This window comes from Crotalus tigris, unplaced genomic scaffold (assembly GCF_016545835.1).
Source record: "Crotalus tigris isolate CLP2741 ecotype Arizona unplaced genomic scaffold, ASM1654583v1 scf7180000017541.2806704, whole genome shotgun sequence".
NCBI classification, from domain to species: domain Eukaryota; kingdom Metazoa; phylum Chordata; class Lepidosauria; order Squamata; family Viperidae; genus Crotalus; species Crotalus tigris.
The window spans coordinates 718,469-732,106 of NW_024096462.1; the positions used below are offsets into that span (position 1 = coordinate 718,469).

The window sequence follows — 13,638 nt, forward strand, 5'->3', positions numbered from 1 at the left end:
TATAATCCTTATAAACAAAAGGCTGTTTTCTTCCCATCTTTTTCCAGCCACTCTAGCTTTTTGCTCTTGATGGATGGTGGGTTTTGTCTAAAAGACCTGCATCTGTGGTGTTCTGTGCATTTTTAGTGTGTGGCCTAGAAGCGTAACTGTGAAATTTTGGATCCGTTGCGCTGAGGCCTTTGGTACAGTGTGAAGAATAACAAACCAGAGCACTTGACTCTTCTTCATGGCAAAAGCCCAGCTGGAACATTGGTTAGACAACCGGGGCCTTGTTGACTTCTGAATTCAGCTGTTTGACCTTTTGGAAAGAATCTGTCAGTAAGCCTGCTTTGAAACTAAAAATATGCTTTTTAGTTACAGCAGAGTAAAGAGGAGAGACCCAACAACAGTATCAAAGAAAAACTAAGCTAAAATATTTTTAAAAAGCATAAAATATTTTTAAAAAATTATTAAAGGTACAGAAACAATGTTTAACTCTTGTGAGGAAAAAAGCAGTTATAAAAGTTCATGTTAATGTTTAGACAAATGGTGTTTTATCTATTTTTCATGTATATCCGCACAATATTTTGTACATATTTGTAGTTATTTTCCTCCACTGTACCTTTAAATTTTACATATCATTTCTTCTCCATCGTGTTCTGATTTAATTTCTGAGGTGTTTTTTTGTTTTTGTTTTTGTTTTGCAAGGAGTGACAAACATTCAAGACAAAACTCTCAAACATAACAAGCTTTTCTTTCTGTTTCTTTGTGCCCCTCACAAATGTGTAGTGGAATATTCCTGACTCTGTAGAACTGCTTTGGAAATTGTTAGGAAACCAGAAGGAGCTGCAGCTCACAAAAGCTTTTCTCTTTTAACAAAATTTGTTAGACAGAAAAGGTGCTACCAGATCCCGTCTAATTTTTGTCCCCATAAACTAGCATTGTTTTCCTCTTGTGGTGTCTACAGTTGAGGAATGCTGAAGAGGAGAATTCATTCTCTCAGTGAGGGGCATTCTACTGTCAAAAAAAGACACCATTTCACACAATCTTAAAATACAAAGTTTACGGAGTTCAGTTTCAGACATCTGAAATTCACTGAGAAATCCTACCACATGATATAGTTTGGCCAAAACTACCATCACTATGTGCTTGAGATTGCTTTGATGCTGTTTTGCAGGATCTGTTCTCTGCATAAAATTGTTCAAACATTCATTTGATGACGTATACTTGTGTTTCCCCGAAAATACGACCACGCCTTTTTTTTTTGTTTGCCTCCCAAAGAAGGACCAGGTCTTATTTTCGGGGGATGTCTTACCTCCAGCAACGACAGCCCTGCCCAGTAGATCCATTTCTCTTGTGGCTGAAGGAGCAGCTTCATTCTGCAGCTGCATTTCGGCCTGCATTTCGCAGTCAGGCCTTTCCGGAAGACCTCTGCAGCCGAGTACCGAGCTGTGGATTCAATCGATAGCTCCGTCCTCGGCTGCAGAGGTCTTGCAGAACCAAGCTATAGATTGAATCCATAGCTCGATTCACAGCTGCAGAGGCCTTCCGGAAAGGCCTGTGACTGAGAAATGCAGGCCTGGCTACAGAAGACGCCGCAGAAGAAGTGGACCGGCGAGGAGAGGCTTGGCTGCAAGGTAAGTGGGTGCAGGGCACATAGGGCAGCTCCACACCCCTACCCTAGCTTGATTTTTAGGTGTGTGCCTCGCCCCAAAACTAGGGCTTATTTTGAGGGCAGGGCTTATATTAGGCCCACCCCCAAAAATCAAGCTAGGGGTTATTTTCGGGGTAGGCCTTACTTTTGGGGAAACACAGTATATGACTTGGGGAGAAAAGACAAGAAAAAAAATCCATTTGTTGTCTTTAAAAGAAAAAAAAAGCTTTGTACCAAGCAGATAGGTCATTTCCCTTTCTGGAAGAAGAAGAGAAGTTTTTCAACAGCTGTTGTAGATGTGTGGTTTTTTTTTCCTCTTGTGCTTCATAAAGCCAACTTATGCCAGGGAGCTTGTCACACTAATGCACAGCTGCTTTGGGAATTAACATATGGTCAAAAAAGATGGGGGAAGATGTTTTGAGGGCAGCTGCAGTTCTCAGTTCTGCCTGGTTTCAGAGTGCCTGGTCATTCTCCAAATAAGTTGACTACACAGCCATTACTTGTGTTGCTGTTGAACAGATAGGCAAAGGTTGGTTATTTGTCTGACACACAGACTAAGAAAAAAGTTATTACACTGAAACTGTTTTTAAGATAGAGGACCAATTCATATTTGTGTCTAAATTATGGGAAACTATTATTTATTAATCACATTTTGTATAGCCGTCCATCTCACTAAAAGCAACTCTGGATTGTTTTTAGATAGCAAGGGATAGTGGAAAATCAGAATCTAGTCATTTTACCCGTTTTTTAAAAAAGTGATACTGTAGAAACATATTTCGGGGGATTAGGTATGTTGGCATGATAGACCAAATACAAGTAATATAAACTCTTTTGATAAAAAGCAATCTGTTACATTTAAAGAATATAAGACTATGTCTGGGAGACATTTTTCATACAGTATTTTGATCACCAGATTTATTATTTAGCACCTTATAGACCAGTGGTTCTCAACCTTTTTAATGCCGTGACCCCCAACCGGTCGTAAGTCGAGGACTACTCAACTGGTGCAGCACCATTTGCAGAATGGGACTTTTGGCGGGCTCCGCAGGGCAGAGACAGCCTGGACAATTCCTATCGGCTTTTGAAAGCCAATAGAATTAGACTCTATTCAAGAGAGTCTATTCCATTGGCTTTCAAAAGCCAATAGAATAAAAGGGAGTAGCCCAGCTAAGGAAAAGGGGAAAAAATGGCGGACTGTGTTGTTTGGTGACCCCCGTGAAATGGTCGTTCGACCCCAAATGGGGTCTTGACCCACAGGTTGAGAACCACTGTTGTAGACTAACACTTTTTTGCATAATAATGAACCTTATGTCTTCATTTTGATTTATAACCTTTCTCGACCTGGTGCCCTTCATTTGCATTGGGCTAGAGCCCACATCCACAAGGGGATAGGATACTGAGGTAATGGGAAGAGAGGTCTAGTGTAGGTCCAGTATACATGGATGATATCAGGATATGTAGTGCTCACTTACATCAGAGAGGACCAGCCTTATATACATCTAATATGGACAATGACTGTGTAGTTCTTCTGGAATCCCTTGCTGCACTTTAATGTTACCATATAAGCTTATCATCCATTCTCTTTGTGTGTATTTCTCACTCCTGACTTTGACTTCTGCTGTATTCTGCTTCACCTGCTCAGTTAACTCAAGCCAGCTTTTCCTCTTCAAAGTTTTTCTGGACTATTATATCCTTATTACCACTTTTGTTCTTGGCTAACCTTTTTACTCTCATTTCATTTCTCTCTTGTTCTCCTGTCTTGGGATGCATCTATTCTATAGAATGGAGAATAGCCTACCTGTGTTCATCCTCATTGCAGTTAGATGGCATCTAGAAGATATAGCCAAAGGTAGTAGAGGTTGAAGATATAGTCCATCATACCATCCCGGTGAATATACTGGTGCTGGGAGTATCATACATTGGTCACTCCTACAGTAGAGTAATGCTTAGTGCTCTGGGGGCATTTCTTTTGATGGCCATCATCAATGTCATTAAGTTACAGAATGCTGCCTTCCTCACACTTCATTTCTGCAAACTGTAACTGTGTTAACTGTTGTAATTTGCTTACCTTGTCCCCAAACCTTAAAATTTTTTAAGTTTGCAAAAACAAACACTGGCAGTTCACCATCCATACAGAGATCATTCCAGCCTTGAATGCTCAACTCAGAAGAGAAAAAGTCTCGCTCTATTGTGTGTCAGTTTAGAATAACAACTAGCTGCATCCAGATGGCATGCTTCCGTTGGGTTACGTGCCCCCTATTGCAGTCTGGTTGCCGAGCCCTTAGAGCAGAAACACGCCTACGGAGCTCCTCACACAAAATATCCTTGTGATTGGTTAGACAGGCAAGCTTCCTTCTGGAGTCAGGTTACTGCAAAATAATGTCCCTCTTTTGAAACATTTCATTTAAAGCTTCTCTTCCCCTGCTTCTGGGGAATAGGCCGCTCAAGATTGCAGTGGCAGTAGTTGGCCAAGAGGACAGGGGAAGCTGAGCCATTTATCTCTGATGTTGTTGCAGTAAGACTGTTGAGCCAAGTTAATTATAGTGGGCGAAAAAAGGGAGCAGCATTTTAGCGAAAGTTTTAAGTTTCTGCATCGCTGAGATCCCTCCCTCTGTCTCTCAAAATAGTAATTCTCCAACCTATGCAGGTGAGAAAATTAAAACTTTTAAAGCTTTTATTACTTTTAAAAAGTATTTTAAAGCCTCTTAAAGCTGTTTTAAATGGGTAAGAGAATGTCCCCCATGCCCTTTAATAAGGGTAATTCAATAGGTCAGACCCAAAGAGAAGAAAAAGACAAGTGTTAGGTATAGTATTTGATAGGAAAGTTCACCGTAGCTGGCAAACTGTTAAAGGGTGTAAAGGCAAGACTGTTTAGGGTAATTATCGTCTTAACAAATACCGATAGCTAGATGCAAATGAGAAAATAATTTTACCTTATATAAATTACTGTAGCTACATGGGTTGATTCATTGTACAAAGACCTCTGTTTCCATATATTCAAGAATCCTGCGTGTTTCTACTTCCTCAGCAGTATGTTCCATGTGGATGCTCTTTATTTTCAAGGTCTGATGAAGTGTTTCAATGAAGCCAAGGACTGTCTGTTCATTCTTTTACCACCTGAGAAGGCAGAGTAGAGATCTATTAATTGAGGAAAAAGAGAGAGAAACTACCGTTGTAATTTGCTGCTACTTTCATTGTTTGGAGTTGGGGGGATGGCTCTTTTTCCTCACTCTTCATAGAGCTATTAAGAAAGGACAATGGAAACATACACCCTGGAAAGGGTCACGGGACTATGCTTATCAAGATCTGATATCTTGCTTATTTCCATTCCCTAGCAATCTCCTTTATCTTCTGCATCAGCTTTAAGAGTCTCTCTCTCTCACTCTCACGCTCTCTCGCTCTCTCTGATTTAGAGACCATACAACTCATAATGACTTTGGGCACCTTATACCTCAAAAATAAGAAACAATGAAATGAAAGAACAAATACATGTATATCTGGAACAGATAACCCAGCACATTAAAAGAAAACAGTGCTTGACAACCATCTTACCATCTATCTGTCTGTCTGTCTGTCTGTCTCTGTCTATCTATCTATCTATCTATCTATCTATCTATCTATCTATCTATCTATCTATCTATCTATCTATCTATCTATCTATCTATCTACTGCCTGCCACTGGATGTCTGCTCCTTCTGTGTGGGGAAGGAAACTTCTTTTTTCAGGCTGCAGGAGTAGAGTTCAAATAACCAGGATTTAAGCTCTGTTTCGACACTGTGTAGGAGGATGTCAGATCTCCGTGCATTGAACGGAACACCTTCAGTAGGTGTTCAGGTCTGAGCTCTTTTCTCCTCACCAAAGTAGTTCAGCCCCCTTCCATTTACGGAAGGGAACACCTTTGGGTGGGTGCAGAAACCAAGCGCTGATCTTCAGGATCTGAGCTCTTCTTTCCAAAAGAATTCAGCTCCCCTCAGCAGGCAGCTCTTTCAGCAGACCCCAGAAACAAGAGGGAATCCTCTCAACAAGTGGCAGCAGCTTGCGACCTTCCCTGCCAGCCTCCCCAATGACTTTCTGGGAAAGCTGCCCTGAGAAGAGTACAGATGACGATCATATGATCGCAGGATGCTTGGCAACCTGTCATAAGTGCAAACGGTTGCCAAGCATCCAAATCACAATCTAGTGAGCATAGTGCAGGCAGTGTAACATTTTACGACAGCCGGAGGTGCTTTAGAGGCCCCTGAAGGACCCTTTCCAAGGCTGTTGTAACTTCAAATGTCAGCCACTCATAAGTCAAGGATTTCCTATAATAGATGATATTCATGCTGTGTACTTATTTAAACTTTTAGGAAACAAGTAACTTTGGAGATTTTTAATTCTTCTCTGAAAGACATTGGGATACACAGCAGAAGACAGTTATATTCTCTCTCCTTCAGTCTTTCCCAACCATGCCAAAAACAGCTTCCTGAGGCACATAACACTCAGTTACAGCTAACCAAAGAACATCTGTGGAACAGGAAGCTTAGATAAGGTGTCTTAGTGGTCAATCTTCTTGCATTTGTGCATCGACTCACATTTCTGGCTTTGTAGTTTACCTTTCAGTTTTAAGTTTTGCCCTTTGAAAATAAAGCTTTTGCTTACCATCTTTAATTATTTTTCTGTTTCAGGATTCTGGCAAAGATGGGGATGACAATTCACCTCAGGAAGATGAGGGCTTTATGGGAATGCTGCCTCTCCTCCAAGCCCACCACGCAATGGAGAGAATGGAGGAATTTGTATGCAAGGTAAGATGTTGTAAAGCAAAGGGGCACCATGCACTAGTGAGCTTTACACAGCTTGTGGGTCCCGTGGCTAGCAGTGCATGCCCTTCTGGCAACAAAGAGGCAAGTCACAGTGGGTGGTCATCAAGAACCGCTGTCATCTCGGTGGTTACTTCTGTTTTGGTAGGTGTATCTTCAGATCTCACAGCTTCCATAATTGGATAAATTAGAAAATTTAATATGATGTGGATTACAAGTTGAAATGTGGGATTAAACATGTGGTACAACTGATGAGTCTCCTTTTAGAAACATCTGCAGAAGTGAAAGCAGAATAATACTCTGTGGTTCACAAGTTTCTGGGTCACAGGACTTTAATTTACAAGGTCACATTCCCTCCCTCTCCCCAATTCTTTCTTTTAGTCCTTGCAAATCTTTTCAAATCACCATATGCCTCTTTTGTATTGGAATCTCATTGTCTCCACAGTACAAAAAATAAAATCCCAATTCTATTGAATTGCTATGTTGGGCAAATCTATTGTATAATTCTGGGAGCAGTACTTGTTTTGATTTTTCTTCAATTCTTTAAAGGGTAATAGTTCATACTATATAGTAGCCTAAACATGATGCAACTGTTATTAATTTCAGAAGTAAAACAGAATAATTTTGTCCTTTTCTGCATTTCTGTATCTGCATCAGTGGAACAAGAGATTTAGCAACCTAGTTATCTAACACAAATTCTATTAAAATTTAACCCCAATATACAAATGTAGCAGAGGAATCTGCTTCTTACTTTTATCCAGGATTGAAACTATTTCAAAAATTATAATATATTTGATTCCTGCTTGGGAGGAACCTCTTTTGTGTTCGTTGAATAAACTGGATGTATTAGGTTGTCATTGTTTTCATGCATTATATATGCCTCAGGTGATCTATTATAGAGTCTTGCAGCCCAGTGAGTTATCTGCATGATACATACGTGCTTATTTTCATTCCTGTTTTTACCACCTACAAATGGATATTGTGAAAGAACACTTCCTTATGGGAAAAAATTTCACACTAAGCAACATTATAGCCGTTATAGCACATAACGTATGCATAGGTTCAAGAAATAATAAATATTTTCAAAATTTGCATATCATCTACCATTGTGCCCTTGAGCAATGTTAGAAGATGGAAGCATGTGGAAGTAGTAGGGCTGCATTTTGAGAGTAGTTACGTTCTTGTTCTTCTGCAGTTCTTCCTTTTGATACAGCTCAACTAGGAGGGAATCATAATCATCTTGTGTACTAACTTCATGGGGAAAATCAAATGGGCATATATACATACAGCATATATGTAGATTTCCTGGGGGGGGCAGGATATTTTTCAACAGATCTGTTCCATCACACCATCATCCAGAATATAACTTCTTATTACTTCCTTCAGGTATGGGAGGGCCGATGGCGTGTCATTCCCTTCGACGTCTTGCCTGATTGGTTAAAAGACAACGACTACCTGTTGCATGGGCACCGGCCACCGATGCCTTCTTTCCGGGCTTGCTTTAAAAGCATTTTCAGAATACACACAGAGACAGGCAACATCTGGACGCATCTACTAGGTACCCTTGATGAAAATGTTTTTTTTTCTTTTCTTTTTATAGTTCATATTGGAATAGGAATGAAAGGAATGTAATATAGTCACTTTGGTAATTCTATTAGAATAAATAGTTTTGGTCCAGTATTAATTTTTGTTGACTCGAACCCAATATTCTGATACATACAGCTCAGCTAGCAAGTTGTAATATGTTCTTCTGCCCAGCTATGGCTGGTAACAATTTGAAGATTGCTGTTGACCTGCCTGATGGTCACTGTTGATCTACTAGATCCATGTGAAAGCTGGTACTCTACTTCCCGTTCCCCGAAAGAATCATTTTAATTAAGATCACCCTATCTTTTTCTATTATAGCCATCCAACCTATGCATTATATCAGACATGTCAAACTCGAGATGTCACATGATGTCGCGTAACGTATCGGGATGGTTTTGCCATTGCCGGCAATGGGGTGGGTGTGGCTTCCGGATGACGCGTCCGGCCCGTGGGCCGGCAGTTTGACACTCCTGCATTATATATGGTTCCTTTAACAAGCTTGAGTTACAATGTCAAACTAGTGGTGGTTCTTTTTAACTATCAGTATTGTTCATTGCATCAGATAGATTTGTTTTGCTTTTGAGAAATCTTTCATTCATCAAACTTCTGAATCAAGATTTCTGGTTCTAGGCTTTGACATGGGCTATCTGAGTTGCAGTGGTGCAGACCAACATTATCCATTGCAACTCTCTGTATTATCTTTGAAAGTAGCTTAATTACCTTTGCTCCCTGACCATTGAGACTAATGTTCAATTACCTTGAATTGCCATTGCAGTCAGTATATACTACTGATCTGGAACAAAACGTGATTTGCTGACATTTTTAATGTATGTAAATTACAACTATTTTACTTGGTAGGTTATGCTTCAGTCAAAGTACATCTGCCCCAAGCCTTAGTGGCTCACTGATTATATCTGTGGTCAGCGCCATTTCCAATGCGTGATTACACTAAGCTAGACCTAATCCTGACTTTGTGTCAGATCACTTGTTTTGTTGGATTTCATAATCCTGCTAAAATGTTTCGTGCACCAAGAGTAACCTTGAAATAGGAAGGGAGGTCTGTAGGCAGGTATTAGTTTGGAAGAATCAAAAATTCTAGTAGGATAGACTTGAAAAACTGGAAAGAGCAGTTAGCGTTGTTACGAATTTATTGGAGAATTTTGGCAAATCTTTGCCTCTTGTCAGAAAATAAGCCAACAGCAACGGATGGAAACTAATCAAGGAGAGAAGCAACCTAGAACTAAGGAGAAACTTCCTGACAGTTAAGAACAATTAACGAGTGGAACAGCCTGCCTCCAGAAGCGGTGAATGCTCCAACACTGGAAGTTTTTAAGAAGAGACTGGACAGCCATTTGTCCGAAATGGTATAGGGTTTCCTGCCTGAGCAGGGGGTTGGGCTAGATGACCTCCAAGGTCCCTTCCAACTTTATTATTATTATTATTATTATTATTATTATTATTATTATTATTATTATTATTATTAGCTGGAATATGCACAGTCATAAGATAGATGATTTAGAGGCAGTATTTTGTGGTTATGCCCCCTTTGCCCGTCTTCCAGTAACCGTGTCTTCCTTTGTCTAGGATGTGTGTTCTTTCTGTGTTTGGGGATCTTCTACATGTTCCGGCCAAATATGTCCTTTGTAGCACCCGTTCAAGAGAAGGTGGTGGTTGGATTGTTCTTCTTGGGAGCCATCCTTTGCCTTTCCTTCTCATGGCTTTTTCACACAGTTTACTGCCATTCAGAAGGTGTTTCCAGGCTCTTCTCCAAGTAAGCATTTTAATGATTAATCATGAGCTTTAAAATCCCTAGTCTGCCTCTTTTTAGGTCTGGGCAATGGGAAAAACTGAAGAAATTGGCTAAGTTTACTGATTGGACATAGGGCAATATGGATCACTGAGCCAATGTACACAAACCATTTTGAAAAACGGCAGTGCATTGCGTGTATGTAGGCAATCCCGTAAGCTACTTAACGACAGGTGACTTAGCCAACCGCTTGAAGTTACAGCAGACTCCCCTGAAGCTACTGGTGACCTGGTTTCAAAGTTAACGACAGCTGTGGCAACCCTGAAGTCATTTGTTCTTGCAACGGACTGAGAGGGTGCTGCAGCGCTCACCCCCCACTCCTCCCACCCGGCTGAGTCCCTGCAGCCACTCGTCCACCTAAGGGAGATCAGGGGGCTCTAGCGAATCAGCTGGGCCTTGCAAGCCTCCAGCTTCCTTCCCACCCAGCAAGTAAGGGCAGATCAACAAGTTGGGGTAGGCAAGTAAGGGCAGATCAACAAGTTGGAGTAGGCAAGTTAAGGGCAGATCAACAAGTTGGAGTAGGCAAGTAAGGGCAGATCAACAAGTTGGCGTATGCAAACTCCAGCAACCAAATGGAGGCCGGGCAACAAAGGGAGCTCAGGCCTGCCACAGCTTGCAGGCCTCCAGCTTCCTTCTTACCCAAGGACTTGCAGCACTTAGCTTGCTCCAGAGCCCGGCAACACCCAGCCTACTTTTCGTTTTTTGCAACTTCTGAGAGAGGCGCCTAGCCTAGCCTAGCACCTAGCCTCAGCATTCTTACAGGCTTAGCCTTGTGGCAAAGCAGGTGTTATTCTCATGAACCTGCAGGGGGCTCCCTTTCTAAGGAGCTTCCATAAAAAGCACAAATAGGACCTGCTTTAAAAAAATGGAGCCTCATTAAAAAAAAAAAAAAAAAAAAAGCTCCGCATGTGGCAAGAATAGAACCAGTTGCAAAATAGCAGGATTTTGCCAGGAGGCTGAGTTCATAAGAAACTGACCCTGTATCAGGGCAGATACCTATCTCAGAAACTGAAAAAAAACCAAAATAGTACATTGGGTTTTGCTGGGGCCTGGCGGAGGCTGAATCCTGCAAGTTCTTGGACGGGGTCTCCCCTTGTTCGTTGGAGGCTTGCAAATTCTGACTGGTCTGACCTCCCCTTGCTTGCTGGAGTTTGCAAACTCCTGCTGGTCTGACCTCCCCTTGCTTGCTGGTGAAAAGAAAGCTGAAGGGTTGCTGAGACCCTGGCAAGAAGCGGAGCACATGGTGCCTCGTGGGGTGGGAATAGCCTTGGGAGGCTTGGGTCAGGCAGCCCTGGGCCTGTGTAGTCTTCCCACCCCCAAGCTACCCTATGCACCATTTAACAGCTCTCGCATTCGTTTAACGCAGTGGTTCTCAACCTTTTTAATGCCGCGACCCCCAACCGGTCATAAGTCGAGGACTACTCAGCCAGTCGTAAGTCGAGGACTACTCAACTGGTGCAGCACCGTTTGCAGAAGGGGACTTTTGGTGGGCTCAGCAGGGCAGAGACAGCCTGGACAATTCCTATCGGCTTTTGAAAGCCAATAGAATTAGACTCTATTCAAGAGAGTCTATTCTATTGGCTTTCAAAAGCCAATAGAATAAAAGGGAGTAGCCCAGCTAAGGAAAGGGGGAAAAATGGCGGATTGCGTTGTTTGGCGACCCCCGTGAAATGGTCGTTCGACCCCAAATGGGGTCCCGACCCACAGGTTGAGAACCACTGGTTTAACGTTTAAGTACCCTGGTGGTGCAGTGGTTAGAACGCAATATTGCAGGCTAATTCTGCCGACTGCCAGGAGTTCAATCCTGACCAGCTCAAGGTTGACTCAGCCTTCCATCCTACCGGGGTCAGTAAAATGAGGACCCAGATTGTTGGGGGCAAGAGGCTGACAAACCGCTTAAAGGGGGGCTGTGAAGTGGTATATAAGCCTAACTGCTATTGCTATTAACATTTGCAACAGAGAGAGCAATTAGTAGGATCATTAAGCGAGGCCAATCCGCTTAACAACTGTTGTGACATGCGGCTGTCATGGGCAAGCTCCATTATGATCATATCCCAAAGGCTACCTGTACTGAGTTTCTTAGGGCTAGATGGGAAATAAGATTGGAAATAAGCTGAGACAGTTTTCCTGTTTGGGAAAGTTTGCAAAAGTTTTATTTCAGGGATCAACAGACTATAACACTGATGGCGAACCTTTTAGAGACCGAGTGCCCAAATTGCAACCCAAAATCTACTTATGCATCGTCAGGTACCGGGTGGGTGTGGCCTATTGGGTGGGTGTGGCCCATTGGGTGGGTATGGCCCATTGGGTGGGCGTGGCCCATTGGGTGGGCGTGGTTGCAGTGGTAACAGCAGATTGGGTGGGACTAAAAAGTTCAATCAATCAATTCCAACTTTGCAAGATCTTTTTTTTTCCGTGCGAGAGGTTGAAATTGACTGATTGATTGAACTTTTTTTTTTTTTTGCACACGGCGGAGGCCTAAAGCGAAGAGGTTTTATAAAACCCAGCTGAAGGCCTAGGACTGGGGCGACGGCGTGCGTGCCCACAGAGAGGGCTCTGAGTGCCGCCCCTAGCACCCGTGCCATAGGTTCACCACCACTGGACTAGAATATATGTCTTACATTTAAAGTTTACAAGCCAGGTGAAAACAGATGTCCAGAATTGTTCTTTCCTATACATTCACCAGTCTCCAGAGTTTATTTTCAGAATGTAATTGTATTACTGATAAGATCAGGCATGATTCTTATTGCTCATAAAGTTAGGTGCATCAGCACTGTGAAAGGTGTGTAATCAGGGAGCAGACAAGGACACGGGAGTACATGAAGTTCTCTACAAACAACCTTTTTTTTCCTCCTTTGTCTTAGGCTGGACTATTCTGGGATTGCTCTCCTCATTATGGGCAGCTTCGTCCCTTGGCTTTACTACTCTTTTTACTGCAACCCTCAGCCCTGCTTCATCTATCTGATCGTGATCTGCGTCCTGGGCATTGCAGCCATTATAGTTTCACAGTGGGACATGTTTGCAACCCCGCAATACCGCGGAATGCGAGCAGGTGAGGTTTCTAGAACGGTCTTTGCAACATACTGTGTATCAGAGGTAGGATGAAAAATTGAGCTTGCACAAATGATACTGTCCCCTTTGAAATTACATAATGCCGTTGTTACTTAGATTTGCATCATGTAACATTCCAGTCATGTCTGTTTCTTGTGACAACTTTAAAATGTGTATGTTAACGGCCTATGGAATATCACTTCACATCACTTCATCCCATATGTAAAGTGTTGTCAATAACCAGTCTTATATTTTGTGTGCATGTAGATAAAACTGAACTCCCAGATGTGAAAGGTTAACTGTGGATAAAGCTGTCAAATTGGTGGCTACTCTTTACAAACATTTAAGCCAGAATACATTTATTTTTGAAAATATCACAAGATTGTTTTTCCTGCATTATGTGTTCTAACTGTACCCGTTATTCAGCATTTTGTTTGTGGGACTTATACGCTAAGAAACCTATAGCCATTGATGTCAAGCCTATCTGATGAATAGGATAGGTCAGGGGTAGGCAACCTTGGCTCTTTTATGACTCATGGACTTCAACTCCCAGAATTCCTGAGCCAGCCATGCTGAGGGGAAAGGGAGAGGTTTCCAAGCTGAGCCATGCTGGCTCAGGAATTCTGGGAGTTGAAGTCCATGAGTCATAAAAGAGTCAAGGTTGCCTACCCCTGGGATAGGTGAAAATCACTGGTTAGCCTGCCTCACCAATGAGCTGAATTCTGGTATTGTCTGAATAGTTGCCATTTGCATACAGTAGATGT

At 42.1% G+C, this 13,638-nt stretch overlaps 1 protein-coding gene across 2 annotated transcripts in view; it reads left to right on the forward strand.

Moving 5' to 3' along the window:
- Positions 1-13,638, forward strand: part of ADIPOR2 (adiponectin receptor 2) — a 36,547-nt gene that overhangs the window by 18,586 nt on the left and 4,323 nt on the right. For both annotated transcript variants that reach the window (XM_039359120.1, XM_039359206.1), the window contains 4 exons: positions 6,298-6,414; positions 7,816-7,987; positions 9,601-9,787; positions 12,688-12,875. In XM_039359120.1, coding sequence (XP_039215054.1) covers positions 6,298-6,414; positions 7,816-7,987; positions 9,601-9,787; positions 12,688-12,875 — 664 coding nt within the window. The remainder of the gene's footprint in view (positions 1-6,297; positions 6,415-7,815; positions 7,988-9,600; positions 9,788-12,687; positions 12,876-13,638) is intronic.